This window comes from Saimiri boliviensis, chromosome 10 (genome assembly GCF_048565385.1).
Source record: "Saimiri boliviensis isolate mSaiBol1 chromosome 10, mSaiBol1.pri, whole genome shotgun sequence".
In the NCBI taxonomy this organism is placed as follows: domain Eukaryota; kingdom Metazoa; phylum Chordata; class Mammalia; order Primates; family Cebidae; genus Saimiri; species Saimiri boliviensis.
The window spans coordinates 78,762,904-78,779,763 of NC_133458.1; the positions used below are offsets into that span (position 1 = coordinate 78,762,904).

At 36.1% G+C, this 16,860-nt stretch overlaps 1 protein-coding gene across 4 annotated transcripts in view; it reads right to left on the reverse strand.

Moving 5' to 3' along the window:
- VWDE (von Willebrand factor D and EGF domains) overlaps positions 1-16,860 on the reverse strand; it is an 80,559-nt gene that overhangs the window by 21,965 nt on the left and 41,734 nt on the right. For all 4 annotated transcript variants that reach the window (XM_074379527.1, XM_074379528.1, XM_074379526.1 and 1 more), the window contains 7 exons: positions 10,562-10,717; positions 10,353-10,457; positions 8,744-8,858; positions 6,474-6,724; positions 5,272-5,491; positions 3,814-3,951; positions 94-234 (listed from right to left, as the gene is read on the reverse strand). In XM_074379527.1, the coding sequence (XP_074235628.1) occupies positions 94-234; positions 3,814-3,951; positions 5,272-5,491; positions 6,474-6,724; positions 8,744-8,858; positions 10,353-10,457; positions 10,562-10,717 (1,126 nt within the window). The remainder of the gene's footprint in view (positions 1-93; positions 235-3,813; positions 3,952-5,271; positions 5,492-6,473; positions 6,725-8,743; positions 8,859-10,352; positions 10,458-10,561; positions 10,718-16,860) is intronic.

Sequence of the window (16,860 nt, forward strand, 5' to 3'; positions counted from 1 at the left end):
ATAAATATACCTGAGGAATAAATATGTTGGTTTTCTAGAAAACAAATAGGAGGAATTACTTGTCATTAGATTTTAACTATGACCATTACTTACTAAGGGAATTTCCATCTGTTGGCTTAATATGCCTCTTTCTCTCTTGGGCATTTTTATCATCCTCTTCCTTATTTACACTTTCATCAGATCTTGTGAGAACCACAGTTTGTGTAGTAAACTTATTTAAAAACTGTGTTTCAACTGTAAATGAGAACAAGGAAAACAGATTAGACTTAAATTATTATACAACCAAACCACCCCAAATAAGAACACACACAACAACTGCTACTTGGGTTAAACTCTGCCATTTAGATTAAATAACTAGCTTAAATGTCATCTCTTCTGCACACTTTTCTGGTGTGGACTGAATTGTGTCCCCACCCCTCCAGATTCATGTGTTGAGGCCCTACTCCTAAAAGTGAATGTTCAGACTAGAAAGGGTCTTTAAGGGGGCAAAGAAGGTTAAATGAGACCATGAGAGTGGCACCCGCATCCAGTAGGACTGGTGTCCTTACAGAGAGAGGAAGAGATATCAGGAGAGCCCACACATGCAAGAAAGACCTGATGAGAAGATACCCAGTCTGCAAACCAGAGAGATCTCACCACAAATCAACTCTACCGGCCCATTAATCTTGAACTTTCGGCATTCAGGACTGTGAGAAAATAAATTTCTATGTTTAAGCTACCCAATCTGTTATGGCAGCCCAATATACCATTCTTCGGTTGCATTCACCCACCCAATCAATTTTGTCCATCTGGGTTCTCACACAGAAATTTGCCTTTTATGCTGTTGACTCCTATGTGCCCCACTAGTAAGCAATAACCTCAAGAATTACTGCTTTATTCATGTTGATATTCATTGACTCTGTTACCTATCATAAAACTAAGATAACAGCCAGGCGCAGTGACTTACTCCTGTAATCCCAGCATTTTGGGAGGCTGAGGCAGGCATACCATGAGGTCGGGAGATTGAGATCATCCTGGCCAACTTGGTGAAACCCCGTCTCTACTAAAAATACAAAAATTAGTTGGGCATTGTAGCGTGTGCCTGTATTCCCAGCTACTCGGGAGGCTGAGGCAGGAGAATCGCTTGAACCCAGAGGCTGAGGTTGCAGTGGGCTGAGATTGTGCCATTGCACTCCCCAGCCTGGAGACAGAGTGAGACTCCATCTTAAAAACTAAAATTCCTTCTGTATTAATAAATGCCTTCCTACAATACACAAGTTACTCTGACAATATTCAGAAGCATATTTAGTCACTCATGTGTAAGGAGATTTGGTTCAACTTGTTTTTCTCTTAAATGCCACTGAATGAAGGCTTTATTGAAGAAATGGGCCTGTTTGTTTGGGAAAGAAAAATGCTAGGTCACTTGTTAGAGTTAAAGTTGTGAATGTTAGGAACGTGATACTGAGGGGTAAATGTGAGAAGCGGAAGTACAGAATTCCCCTCACCATCCTGTGCTGTGTCACTCATATCTGTGGGGCTAGACAGGCTTAGCCCAAACTGAAGCACAAGATGATGCTGTTTCCTTAGTACATACTTGTCATCAAAGAGTGTCCCATTCACATAATTAAACCAACAGTATTGATCTTCCACATTGTCTTCCATAACTTAGCTTTTTCTGTTTTTTTTTTTTTTTTTTTTTTTTTTTTTTTTTTTTTTTTTTTTTTTTTTTGAGAGAGAGTCTTGCTCCGTCACCAGGTGCCAGGCTGGAGTGCAGTGGCATGATCTCAGCTCACTGCAACCTCCGCCTCCTGGGTTCAAGCAATTCTCCTGCCTCAGCCTCCTGAGTAGCTGGGACTACAGGCACGCGCCACCATGCCCAGCAAATTTTTGTATTTTTAGTAGAGACGGGGTTTCACCATGTTGGCCAGGATGGTCTCGAACTCTTGACCTCGTGATCCGCCCGCCTCAGCCTCCTAAAGTGCTGGGATTACAGGCACCCGGCCAGCTTTTTCTGTTTTAATCTTTTAAAATGTTGATGCCCATCAATTTTTTTTTTTTTTTTTTTTTTTTTTTGGTCCACTTTCCTCTAAATCTAAGAGTTCTCCCTGGTCAATTCTGTAACATAGCTGATGATTCTAAGAATTACATTTTCCACTTAATCCTCCTGTCTGAACTCACATGAGTATTCCATAGTAACGCTAGCTTCTGTGCATCCAGACTGAATTCATTATAATTCCCCTTCAAAACAACTTGTTTTTCTATTACATTCCATGTGTTTCTTAGTCAGCTTGAGCTGCCATATCAAAACATCACGGACTGGGAGGCTTAAACAACAGAAATTACCTTGCCATTCTGGAGGCTCAATGGTCAAAGATCAAAGTGATCAAACTGGCTGATTGAGTTTTTGGTGACAGCTCTCTTCCTGGCTTCAAGATAGCCACTTTCTTCATATGTCCATACATCACAAGCTGTCTGGCATCTCTTCACGTAAGGACATTAATTCTGTAGGACCAGGGTTGCACCCTTATAACCTCATTTAACCTTAATTACTTCCTTTCTCCAAATACAGCCACACTGGGAGTTTGGGCTTCAGCATAAAAATTTTTTGGGGGGGCGGGGGACACACTTTTGTCCATAGCAATGCAAATGCAAATTCTACACACCCATTCACTAAAATGAAACACTTAAAACTTAATGAATCTCTTTTTCTCATTATACTAATCCCAATCACTGACAAACTACTATCAATTTGCTTTTTCAGCATCTCTTTCATCATTACCTCATTTCCTATATATTTGAAATGTTTTAACTCTTCTGCCCACCTTTAGATTCACACAGTTGCTTACCCACAGGTGGTCCATCCTGTGCACTACTCCTTAAACTATCTCACATGTAAACCTTATCCTGTTTCTCTCCTACTTCAAAATTTTAAGAGAGTCTCTCTCCATGGTTTTTCTGTGATCTCACTGCTGGCTACCTCTCTAGATCCAACTCTTGTAGCAGCTCCCCTTTCTTCCTATATTTCAGGCACGCTGAACTATTCACAGGGGCGCGAAGGAGTGTTGTGATGTTGCCTGCCTCTGTCCCTTTGCTCCTGCTGCTGCTTTTACCTGAAATGCCTTTTTCTCTCCTGATCTATCAGATTCAGTTCTCATGTGTCTAGTATAGTCTAGTCAATTCCTTTTTTAAAAGTTTTTCATTATTTCTCCAGCTAGATATGATTCCCTGTGTAGTATTCCTATTAGCCCTTTTAGGAATTCTGTCAAAAGACACAGAACACCGTATTGTACTATGTAAATTACTAGTCATATTCCCTGCTACTCCACTCTACCTATTAAGTCAGAGGACATGTCTTATGTATTTCTGCATCCTCTGTATCTAGTTCAGTGCATGACACTCAATGTATGTATACTGAATAAATGCATGAGTCGAAGACAGGAACTGTGTAATTAGAATTAATTAAATGTGGCTGGGCGCAGTGGCTCATGCCTATAATCCCAGCACTTAGGGAAGCCAAGGCAGGCAGATCACCTGAGGTCGGGAGTTTGAGATCAGGCTGACCAACATGGAGAAACCCTGTGCCTATAAAAAATACAAAATTAGCCAGGCATAGTGGTGCATGCCTGTAATCAACTCAGGAGGCTTAGGCAGGAGAATCACTTGAACCCAGGAAGCAGAGGTTATGGTGAGCTGAGATCACACTACTACACTCCAGCCTGGTGACACAGCAAGACTCCATCTCAAAATAATAATAATAATAATAATTATTATTATTATTATTATTATTATTAAATGCAGCAAAAAAACCTCATAGCACAAAGTAGGAACTTTTACCATGGCATATTTTTCCATCACCATAAAATCCTTTTGGACATGAACCACAATGATAGGAACCAAAGGTATTGAGGCACTCTACTCCCGCAAAGCAAGGCTTGGAGTCACACTCATCAACGTCTTCCTGGCAATGTTTGCCTATACAAAATACAGATCAAGAGCTTAAATTATTTAATTTGAAAAACATCATATGTCCAATGGGCTCATTATATAACTTCTTCTGCTTTTTATGTCTGTCCTTCTAACCGCAAAAGAGCTGCTATACATTATGAGGACAGAAGTATGCTGTTTTTAAAACTTACTATATAATACATATAAATTTACTAATTATATTCAATTTAATATTAAACCAGACCTCTCAAGTACATAAGATTTTTTTTTTGCAAATGAGTTAAGAATTCCATTAATATTTAAGGCAAAAAATTTCATATTACAGCAGTAATTTAAACTTTAAATATTCAGTGATTTTTAAAAGTTACTTTGGATGGTTGTCTGTTTAGCTTAAGGACAAATTGTTTAGTTATTGCCCTGGCTGAGAAAATTCATGAAAATTGTTTGTGTTACAAAAGTCAGTATGCCCTTCATAAAAGTTTTAGAGTTGACGTGGTGCTGTTTGAAATGCTGAACAACTCATCTGAATGAGTAAATTCAGTCATGTATGGATAGTAGACCTTATTATAATAAAATTTATGAGGCAATCAACATATGATTTCTTTTAAATACAGTCTACAGTGGAGTAGAAAAGAGAACTACATTCATAGTTCCAAATGATAAAATTTTTGTTTTAAAATGCTGAAGAAAATTAGAAGGCACATATATATGCTGCTTAGTTCCATTGCAATGTTAAAATAGATGTCTTCAGGAAAAATATCAGCTCAATAACTATATATTTACTTATTAAAATGTACAGCTATTAAACATAAAGAAAATATTCATATGGATTTTTAAAAAGCCATGGGAAATTAAAGGTTGGCAGTCATATATTTATTTCTATAATCACATATTTTAGGACTATTGATGAGTGAGTGATATGCTAATATTTCATTTGATTTCAGCTTTTTGCCATGATATTTCTAAGTCAATGAATTATCAGTAAAACCTCTCTGAAGTGACAACTTTTATATTTCCCCTGGCATAATTCCTTTATTTTCCCATATTATATCTTAACAGTAATACATTTCTCCCTACCAAAATAGGTAGAAATGTTTAAGAACCGGCAAAACAGGTCCCTGTGTTGCTATTACAGTTACAAACATTGGCAAAATTGTGATACTGTATGGAACTTACAATTTATAAAAACAAGGGATATCGATAGTAATTACATTTGTAATCACTTCTATTAAAATTGTAAACATTTGTACTAAAATCTTTAGGGCCACACATTTGCTTGAGTAATCTGTAGATGAATGTTTCAAGGAGCTTTTCTTTCTAATTTGTTTATGAGGAGCAAAAGCTTACCTTTGAGCTCAGGTGGACAATCACAGGAATAACTGTGAAAAACACTAATACATCGGCCAAGACCACAGGGGTTGGATTGGCACCCACTAATGTCCACGTCGCAAAGACTGCCATGGAAGCCAGGCGAGCAGACACACAGGTACACTCCACTCCCTGGAGGAGATTTCCTATCAGACACACATGATCCACCATTCAAGCAATCACAAGACTTCACAGTCACCTACAAAGGAAAAAAAAATGTCTTATTTTTCAATAAAATTATTTTCAGTTTATGCCCCAGAAATCATGACAGGCATGTGCGTTTATGTACAAGTGTGACCAAATCGCTTATATTTGCCATCGTTATCAGTTCTATTGTCATGTTAAACATATTGTAATATTAAATATATATACACACACACATACATGTAACATAAAATGGTATTAAAATAGTTTAATAAGGCAATTATGCCCACTCCCAGGTGCATAACCACAATAAAATGCTAAGGATAATTTTTCTAAAAAATATATATTATAAGAGGATCCATTTCTGTCATGCAAGTAGAACAACTTAAAAAAAAATCATTAAACTGGAAAGTAGTTAGTCACCTGGGTTATTCACAAATCTAGAGAGCAAATGATCTCCTGAATTACCAGGTTAATATGGCACAGAACACAGCTGCTCTTCCTGATATTACTTCAGTGTAAAAGTGTGTTCCCAGTTTCAAATGAATAAAGGACACATCAACAGTGTGTAAGTATTAAGTGCTCATGACTGACATAATCAAAAGAAAAAGTCGATAAAGAAAGGAGGTATAGCTGTCAATAAGTTATCTCAAGTCATATTTATAATCTTGACTTCTAATTCAACATCTCAGATCCTTTCACTTGAAGGAAAAGGGTATAATTATCAATCTTAGATTAATCACAGATCTTTCATGAAGGTGGAGTTGAATGAGTTCTTTATCCTTGTCATAGTGAAGTGTCAAATGAAATAGTATAGAAATTATTAATTTAGATCTGTGCTTCTGGGCTTGAGACTCTCTCTAAAGTTTTATATTCTTACAAAGAACAGCCAAAGTTTTAGCATTGTAATTTCCCATACAATGTTTAATAATTGTGTTGGTCTTTACAACTAGGAATATGGCTTGTATTTTAAATTCAAATAAATTCATTAAAATTGCAAAATAATCCAGTGACACTTATGTAATTACAAAGATTACCTCAATCGTGACTTTAGTTTCTGCATCACAGTCATCATTAAGGCGTAGAGTAAACTGTTGGGGAGTTAGTAACTCCGTTTTCCACATAAAAAGCCCTGCAGAGGAAATATTTGCTCCTTCAGGACCAGAGTCCAGTGTAAAATGGATGTCTGAACCTTCTGGATCGAAGGCCATGAACTGATACTCAAAGTTTTCACCATAGAATGTCTGCAACTTGTCTTGCAATGCTTGAATCACTGGGGGCTGGTTGTCTGTAACAGAGAAAACACAACTTTATACCGTGTGCTTCTGAGAGCTACCGCAGAGACATGCATTTTGTTAAAGACTGAACTCTGCTAAGTTCTGTTAGCCACTTTCATTTTTTTTTTTTTTTAACATTCTCAGTAAGTTCAACTCCATTGTTAGACATGTGAAAGTAACTGACAGGTGGGAGACCTGGAGCATTGCTACAAAAGTATGAAAAGCACTCTGGCTACAGCACAGAATATATGCATACCCACCGTCCACACTGGAGACTGCGCCTCTTCTGCCATACCTTACTTCTTGCTGTTGACTGCCTCTCTACTCTCTTTCTCTCTCTGGCTGTGAACGCTTTGCATTCTGTTTCTTTTAGCTTCACTTTCTCCCTCTACTCCCTTTCTCTATTCCTCCCTCACTGCCCATGACTGCCCTGTTTCTTTGGCTCCTCTGAATGTTTCTCTCTGTACTTGCCTCCCCAGCTGTAATACGTGGGAGCCGTTAGTCATACTCATCTTCTGCTCCTCAGTGGTTCATTCAGTGGCTGAGTGAACGCACTAAAAAGGTGACTATTTCAGGCTGGGCATGGTGGCTCACACTTGTTATCCCAGCACTTTGGGAGGCCAAGGTGGACAGATCACCTGAGGTCAGAAGTTCCAGACTTGCCTGGCCACCATGGTGAACCCCTGTCTCTACTAAATACAAAAATTAGCAGGCATCATGGTGGGTACCTGTAACCCCAGCTACTCAGGAGGCTGAGGTAGGAGAATTGCTTGAACCTGGGAGTTGGAAGTTGCAGTGAGCTGAGGTCATGCCTGGGAGACAAGACTCTGCCCCCCCCACCCAAAAAAAGGGGGCTATTTTAGGGGACAGGCAGAGTTCCCTTTACACTCATGAAACAATTGAAAACCTCTTTTTACTCTTTTTATGTTGTCATATATATATAAAGTCTACCTTTCCAGCCCCCTGGCTTAACAGTTGGAACAAATAGCCCCATTGCATTGTACTGAGTACAAACACTCTGCTTGCATCCACAAAACACCAATGTCAGGAGACTGCAGTTCTGGCTCCTGCTCTGCCCCTGCATAGCCTTATACAGGCCGCCTAACTTATTGATCTTAATTTCCTCATCCTCAATATGAGAGATGTGAAAGACATGATATTTTTATGATTCTTTATGACTTTGAACACTATGAGACTATTATGAATCAAACTATAGCCATTAAAATACAGAGGCACCAATTCAGAATTTGTATTTTCATCTCTTGCACTGTATTTTTCCTCAAATTTCCATTGCCTTTCCACAGCATTCTGTGAGTCTTAACACCTAAGCAGTGAATCATCTGGCAAATGTAATGAAACAAACACAGTAATAAAATATGCACATACAATTACAATGACATTATAAAGCATTGTATAAAGTTGTATGACTCCCTTAAATAAAACTACATGGGGCCAGGGAATAATTGTGTCCTGTTGTCTCTAATAATGTCTGGTCTCCCCATGAGGAAAGAGAACTTAGACACCTATATGGAGCCAACATAGCTGTATTTATGAAAGTGAGGAAATGATACGGCATATGACCATAATTTGGGATATTGTTTGAAACAAAGTATCTCAAAATTATCTGTACACAAGAAGATACTCATCACATCACAGAATGGTAGCGCTGGAAAACACTTGATAGATTACTGAGTCCAGATACCTTGTTTAACAGGTGCTGAATCCATGGCCTTTGAGCTTAAATGTTTAATAATGTCACAAAACTGAACAGAGGTAAGGCTAAGCATAGGTAATTGTGTGCAACTGAATTAACAATTCCCATTTCTTCCATTAAGAAATCACATTTGCTTTCCTAATCAAATATTAAAATGAATATCCTATACCCTCAAAGTAAATTTTGCAGTTAGGAGAGATGCTAAATTAAACACAGAGGTCATTCATCTTAAACACATTTATGTAGCTTCTGGCCGAAAACCACTTGAAAAAATGTGTTGTACAGGAAACATTTGAATTAATAAAGAATAACTTACTTTCTAAAAGCGACCAAGTAAATGTTGAAATTTTGGGTCTACAAACCAAACAAGGGCTGGTTGGACTTTTGTTTCCTTCAAAGTAACAGAGTCCATCAATAATGCAAACATTTTCCTAATGGAAAATTTTTAAAAAAGAAAACATCAATATAGCTATAGTTAATATACTTTAAAAATTCTACATAGAAGGATAGCAGTATATGTACTGATGATTCCAGTGAAAGCATATAAATCTATTTTGAAGATGAAATATTTTTCATACTTCACAGTCATAAATGCTTATTAGAAAATAAATTACCTGAATATGCAAATATCTAAAAAATTGAGCAAGTTGGAGGTACTAAAATACATATAAGTTTTATCTCTGCAATGCTATAGCTTATAATTTATAAATAATTTGGGAATAAATCTCTCACTTGGTATTATCCACTGCTAAACTCATCCTGGGAGTGCTTTATTCAAAATAAAATAAAACCAACTTCTTTTTTTCCTCCACAACTTATAAAATTATATTGGCTTATAGTTATCTTCCATTTTCCTAGCAGCCCACTATGTTTTCTGAACATAGCCAACTACACTGGATCCATGGCATCATTATCCACACTTGACAATGGATATCATTACACAAAACATATGAAAGAGATGCTATTAAGCACAGAAAGAACATTAAATGGAGCAACTACTCTTGGGAGAAGACTAAATTTTATTCAGGAGATACGAACTTAGCTCATTTTACAAAAATCTCCTTTAATATCCCTTGGAAAACATAAAAGTTAGAGTGAAATAGTGCCAGGAGAAGAAAATAATCTTGAATAATAATATTTTTAAAGTACTTATGGATATATGGAAATGAAATATTTTGGAAAAAAATAAAATCACACAATTTCTCAAAGATTTGAGAATCAGATTTGATCTGATGGCTAATCTCAAGACAAATTTTAAACTTAGAAAAAATAATGGCTTAAAAATTTTCATGAATATAAATATTATTTGTATGCAACTTAGCTTTGAAAAATCAAGTGATATTATATCCATAGTGTTTGTTAAGTCAGCAGTTCCCATGTGGGACAGCACTTTTGATAAATACTCTAGGCCGGATGTACATTAAGAAGAAGGTGACTGCAGCTCAGCTCAGGCTGTGCTGCTGTTTGGTAATCCATCAAGTGGCAGGTATTTACATGCTCCAATAAACTTAGTTGCCAGGAAATATTCCCCTTAAAAATACTAAGTTTATACATTTTACAAATTTTAACCAAATGTATGTCATTTGCTGCAAAGGAGACTAGGTAACAACATGAGATATCTTATTAGAAAATCATTATTACTACTGAAAAAACAATGCAGGTAGGAGTGAAGTCATCAATAATTCAGTATGGACTTCCTCTTATAATTTTTTAGAAGTAATCTGCCATTTCAAAATGTTAAAGGTAGAAATCTCTTCCTTGCAGGCAGAGTAACAATTTCAATTACCTAATGTAAACTTGAGGAAGGCTTTTCTGTATTAGTCTTTCTGATATAAAAGTGAAAAAACTACAATTAATGTGCCAGCAGCATAAGAAATGAAAATATCTATGATGTAAATGTGAAAATAAATGAGAGATATACATACCTTTATAGTACATGAGTCATTTTTATAGAGACCACAAACTTGACAAGCACCATCATATATGACCATTATTTTGGGATTACTGAATTGATAACCATCATTAGATACCTGTAACATAATAGTTCTATAATGAGATGATTTCTTTAAATGTTCTGAAATGTTATATGTATTTACTTTGTTTATAAATACGAAGATGTCTTTTTGTTTTTTACCTTCAACTGCCACTTCCCAATCGGTTTCTCACCCACCAGATCTATGGTATCAAACTGCTGAACATCAATGGGCAGCTGACAATCAACAGCTCTGCTATTTTGGAAAACAGTCTTTGTATAGATGGGTTTTCCAGGCATCCATTCACTGCCATTATACTGAAGACATAGTGAGAAAGCAATTAACCTCTGTTAAATTATGGAAATATTTTGCTAGTAAATTATATATAATCAAAACATTAATTTTAAAATATATGCCTATTATAATGTAGTAAATAACAGGGAAACAAAAGTCACATTGGGAGTGAGTTTTAGTCAGAATAATGAAAAAAGTACATATATTAATATGATGTAAATTGCTCCCAATAAATCATGCATTTCTTGGCGGTTCAAATCAAAGAATTTGCCAATATTGGCCATATATAATGTTACCATATTGTATATGTTACATACATGTTACAAATGTTACCATATTACATATGTTATACATACGTTACCATATTGGCCAGTATGTAATGACTTTTGTAGCAAGAGGAAACACACTTGACTATATAGTTGACACATAGTAGATTGGTTTTCTACCCAGAAATTCCTTCATCTCTCCTGCAAAAGCTTCCATCACCTACATCTACTTGAAACTGTCCTTTCTGCCCTCTACACAGCTCCCACAGGCCTCTCATATTCCTACATAACCAACCTCCCTGACCAAGCTTAACTGGTACAGGGGCTGACCTATGCTAGGCCAATATTTCAACTACTCATGATATTTTAACTTTTTACCCACAAAGATGTCATGTCACTGAACCTCTGATGGCTTGAGTTGTAAGACACAAACTATGAAGTGGTTGGTGGCCATTTTTTCACTATGGAGAGAAAGCCAGTATACAGTGATATGAGAAAACAAAGCCCATAGACAAAAGTAAAATTGATACAAACACACACACACACACACACACACACACACACACACACACAAATGCACACATATTGAGTCTTCACAGTGTTCAATCCCCAAGTTCAAACTTTTTCTTGAGAATTCAGCTACATTTTTGTTCTTGATTCTCTAAGAAATATATTATCGTAACAATTATTTTTGCTCACGTTACATTATTAGTAATTTGAAACTAAATAAATTCTATCTAGTTCACCCTACTTACTAACTCAGTGACATATCATGCTTAAGCTACACTTTAAGTATTCTTTTGCAGTATTGAAAATGCATTGGTGTCAAAAGAGGAGAAGCCAAAATAATTTTCTGGGTACTGGTAACTACGTAGGAAACCAAAAGCTTTATTTTGTTGCCAAAATTTAGATTTAGATTTTTCTTTGAAACTTATGACTGTAAAATGTTTTCAGCCACTCAGAATTTGCCTTGGAGCATGCTGATGCTTCAGTATTGTGGGTCAGCAGGAAAAGGAAAGGAAAACATGATTACTCTTGTCTGCAGCTAATAGAAATTACATTTTTGAAGATTTAATGATCAAAAGAGCAAGCTGCAAATCTCCATGTTTAAGCTGGTGTACAGGCTCTGGCCTGGAAGCACTATCAGTGGTTTCCCTCTTGTAGAGGAAGAATGACAATAATTTCTCAGAGTAGTCATGATCTACACTTAGGTGAATGTAGGGTCTTGGTATTTTGTGTGGAAAGAAGACTCCAGCCAATGACTGAGAACATAGAGATTATTTCCACCTTTCTGTTTAGAGGTGCCGATCCAAAATGAGGAATATACAGGATTCTATTTCCTTTTTATTTGTCAAGATTTTGTGAGTCTATATTATGTGTGGAGGATATTTCATTGTAAAAAGAGATCGCAAAGAAAATGACAAACAACATACAATTGTATTATTGCAATGAAAGAGACTCAAATCAGATATAATACAAAAGACGTTATTAAGTCTAACTAATTAGCACAATCAAGGGCAGCTTCAAAATATCAAATACTTCTCTTCCGGAAAATAAAAAAGGAGACTGCTACTTGGACACTGAGAGCAGAAGTGGAGAGTGTGCAATTCACATGGACGGACAGAATGGCATGAGAAAAAGACAGGCATGTATGCAGTAGCATAAACAGGAAGTTCAAGCCCGCAAATAGAGAAAAGAGTTAAATCTTAATGTGCCATTTATTTCTTGGATAAAATCTTGTATTTAATCCTACAAATCAGCACCTTGAAAACTGGATTTTGTAGAGTCTCAACTGCTTTGTGGGAGGAAATGAAAGAAATGCTTGGGTGGTTGAATCTCTAGCAAAAACGTGCTTAAAACTACTAATATTTTACAAAAGAAGACATACAGGAGGCCAACAAACATATGAAAAAATGCTCATCGTCACTGGTCATCAGAAAAATGCAAATCAAAGCTACATGGAGGTACCATCTCACGCCAGTCAGAATGGCGATCATTAAAAAATCTGGAGACAACAGATGCTGGAGAGGATGTGGAGAAATAGGAACAATTTACACACTGCTGGTGTGAGTGTAAATTAGTTCAACCATTGTGGAAGACAGTGTGGCGATTCCTCAATGACCTAAAAATAGAAATCCCATTTGACCCAGCAATCCCATTACTGGGTATATATCCAAAGGATTATAAATCGTTCTACTATAAGGACACGTGCACACGAATGTTCATTGCAGCACTGTTTACAATAGCAAAGACCTGGAACCAACCCAAATGCCCATCGATGATAGACTGGACAGGGAAAATGTGGCACATATACACCATGGAATACTATGCAGTCGTCAAAAACAATGAGTTTGTGTCCTTTGTAGGGACATGGATGAACCTGGAAACCATCACTCTCAGCAAACTAACACAAGAGCAGAAAATCAAACACCGCATGCTCTCACTCATAGACGGGTGTTGAACAATGAGAACACATGGACACAGGGAGGGGAGCACTACACACTGGGGTCTGTTGGGGGGAAATAGGGTAGGGACAGTGCGGGGTGGGGAGTTGGGGAGGGATAGCACGGGGAGAAATGCCAAATACAGGTGATGGGGAGGAAGGCAGCAATCACACTGCCACGAGTGTATCTATGCAACAATCTGGCATGTTCTTCACATGTACCCCAAAACCTAAAATGCAATAATAAATAAATAAATAAATAAACAAAACTACTAATATGAAAATAAAAAAAGCATGTAAAATATGTTACACTTTATATAAAAAAGAGTTATCTATACATTTTTTGTACCAAAGAAATATAGTAAGGATTAACCAGAAAATAATGAGTACAAACATATTTCAATGAAAAGAAGAGGTGATGGAAAACAGGTGATAGGGATGACAAGAAAGTAATAATTCTATGTGTATAGATTTTATATGGCTTCAACTCTTAGTACTATGACATTTCATATACCCTCCAAATAAGTAAATAACTAAAATCAACCAAAGTATGGAAGAAAGTAAAAAGGGAATACAAATGTTTTAAAAACCTAATTGTATCATACATAAAACAGATAGCCACTCTAAACTGAGTAGAAAAGAAAATAGTTAATCTAAGTCACTTTGGAAAGTAGTATTTGCTTATATTTTATGACCTTGTGTCATAAATTTGTTGTTCACAGAGGAAAGGATTGGAATTTCTGAAACCGATCTACACATACACTTATATTGAGAAACTAAGTAAATAGATTGTGGATGATGAGAGCCAATTTTTACTTGTAAAGAAAAGGGAAAGGAGAAGGCTACAGTGAACCTTATGGTACTGCAATGAAATCAGGAGTATCAGCATCAACTCACAGAGATGATAGATAGCTAAACATATGGATAGGTAGATTGCTATGTGTGTGTATGAGTGTACATATATAGATTTTCTAACTGTAGCCATTAAAAGGGTCAAGAAGCAGTAACTACCCTGTAACAAGAAGCACACCTTGCACCCAAGTCTTGGACTTTAAATGACCCTCTTTGATATAAATAAAACTAGATTCTTTAGAGAAATGGTTGACTTTAGAGTTAGAATAGAAAAAAATATGAGTCTGGAATATTATATGATGCCAGAAAGCAAGAAATTGTTCAAAAAATATGGAAGGAAGTTAAAAGGACATGAAAACCAATTTGTAATGGCTCCCAATGGTCAAAGCTGGAATAATTTAAGCAGCCAAATAAAGAATGGAAACATTGAATTATAATTCATGAAATAAGTTTCTATTAGTCTATACTGGCATGAGTAAACAAATGAATAAATAAATCGGAAACAAGGAACAGCTCTTTCTTCCAGTAGAATTACAAATAATACATGTAGAAGAAATGATGGAAATAGAAAATCACCACTGGTAAATACCAAAGTAATAATTGCTACATGCAAAAATTATAGTTGGATACTAAAATTAGGAAAAAGTAGTCTGAGGAGCTATCATATATTTCCACAATCTAAAAGTGTCTCCCCACAACATATTTATTATTTACAATGGGAAAAACAGGAAGCTTACAGTGAAGATACATGGCAAAAACCCCTTAAGTGATCAAAATTTACATTGCTAGTGATGAGATACATTGTATCATGAAGGTATGCACTAAGAATTGTACAACATGTTATGACCTCAATCTCACCATAAGAAAAGGAACATTACACAAAATAACTGACCAGTGCTCTTCAAAAGAATCAAGCGTGCAAAAGATAAAGAAAGATGGAGCAGTATCACAAGACTGAAGGAATATGACAACAAAATGCAATACAAAATCTTAGATTGGATCCTGAATCAGAAAAAGGGCCATTATTAGTTGGACAGCTGGCAGATTTTGAACAAGGTCTGTAAATTAGTTCATAGTATTGTATCAAGGTGAATTTTCTGGTTTAAATAATTGTTTTATGGATATGGTTTATAAATATTAACAAGAGAAACTGGGTGAAGAATTATTGGAAACTGCATTATTTTTACAATTTTTCTGTGAGTCTCAAGTTATTCCAAAATAAAAGTTTTTAAAAATTACTTCATAAAATGGGAAGTCATTAAGGATTTTGCATGATCCGATTTCCAAAATGCTAGATTTTGAAGAGTAACCCAATTTTCAAGGGGAACTGAAATTTAACCTAAAAAGTTTAGCAGGTATAGACTCATGTTGATGCCAGGGCAAGCATAGTCCATACAAAGTGAATGCAAGGCTTTGAGCAGGGCCCGTGTTGGTGGCGTTGGGGTTCATAAAATGGTGGCACATTAAAGAGTCTTGACTGAAGATATGACTCAAAGGCTAGAAAAGTCTTTAAAACTCAGCACTGGCAATACTGGTGCTAGGAGAGACAGACTTAACTTCAGGATAATGTAAAATAAAGACGGATATGTATTCTAGATTTGGTTTTGGCAAGTCAATATATTTCTTTCTACGCTTCTTGATATGGTTTAGCTCTGTGTCCCCACCCAAATCTCATCTCGAATTGTTATCTCCATGGATGGAGGGAGGGATGTAGTGGGAGTTGACTGGATCATGAAGACAGTTTCCTCCGTGCTGCTCTCATGATAGTAAGGGAACTCTCACAAGATCTTGATAGTTTAAAAGTGGCAGTTTCCCTCTTAGCTCGCTCTCACCTGCTGCCTTGCGAAGAAGGTGCCTGCCTCTGCCTTCTGCCATGATTGTATGTTTCCTGGGGTCTTCCTAGCCATGCGGAACTGTGAGCCAATTAGACCTATTTTCTTTATAAATTACCCAGTTTCAGGTAGTAACTTTATAAAACTGTGAAAATGGATGAATACAGTTCTGTACAGTGTGTTAGAGGATTCCAGATTTTACTCTGTATTTATCACAAGTTTGGAGGAAGTGAGAGGAAGCATGAGAGTAAATCACAACAAATAATGCATCTGAAAGTAAGTACAAGATGTGCTTTTCAAAAGAGTATAAATCTAAAAAATTTTCTCCTGACAAATCACTTAATTTTCATGTGATGTCATATGATTTATTCTGCCAAGACTAATATAATGTCTAGTCTCTTATGTGATATTAAAATTACTTACATGTACCTTTCTATTATGTCTTATTACTTCATTGGGATTAAAATATTTCATGGCTTATTGAGAAAGGCTCTACCCATAAAATCCTGAAGTCAGCATACTTGTGTTTAACTATTTGATAAAGACACAAAGAAATCTATTTCCTCCTGTAAATTCTCAATTTCAGAAACACATTTGGCTTCAATTTAGAGAAAAATTAAGAAGAATATTAAAATATGATTTGCCATTTTAAGCTCTCTACTTACTGACATATACTTTTGAAATTTAGAGTTATCCTTAAAATAAAATTTCCATTTGAATGGAGACAAGGAAGACCATTTAAATAATAATCAAAACTAAGATATAATTTGATA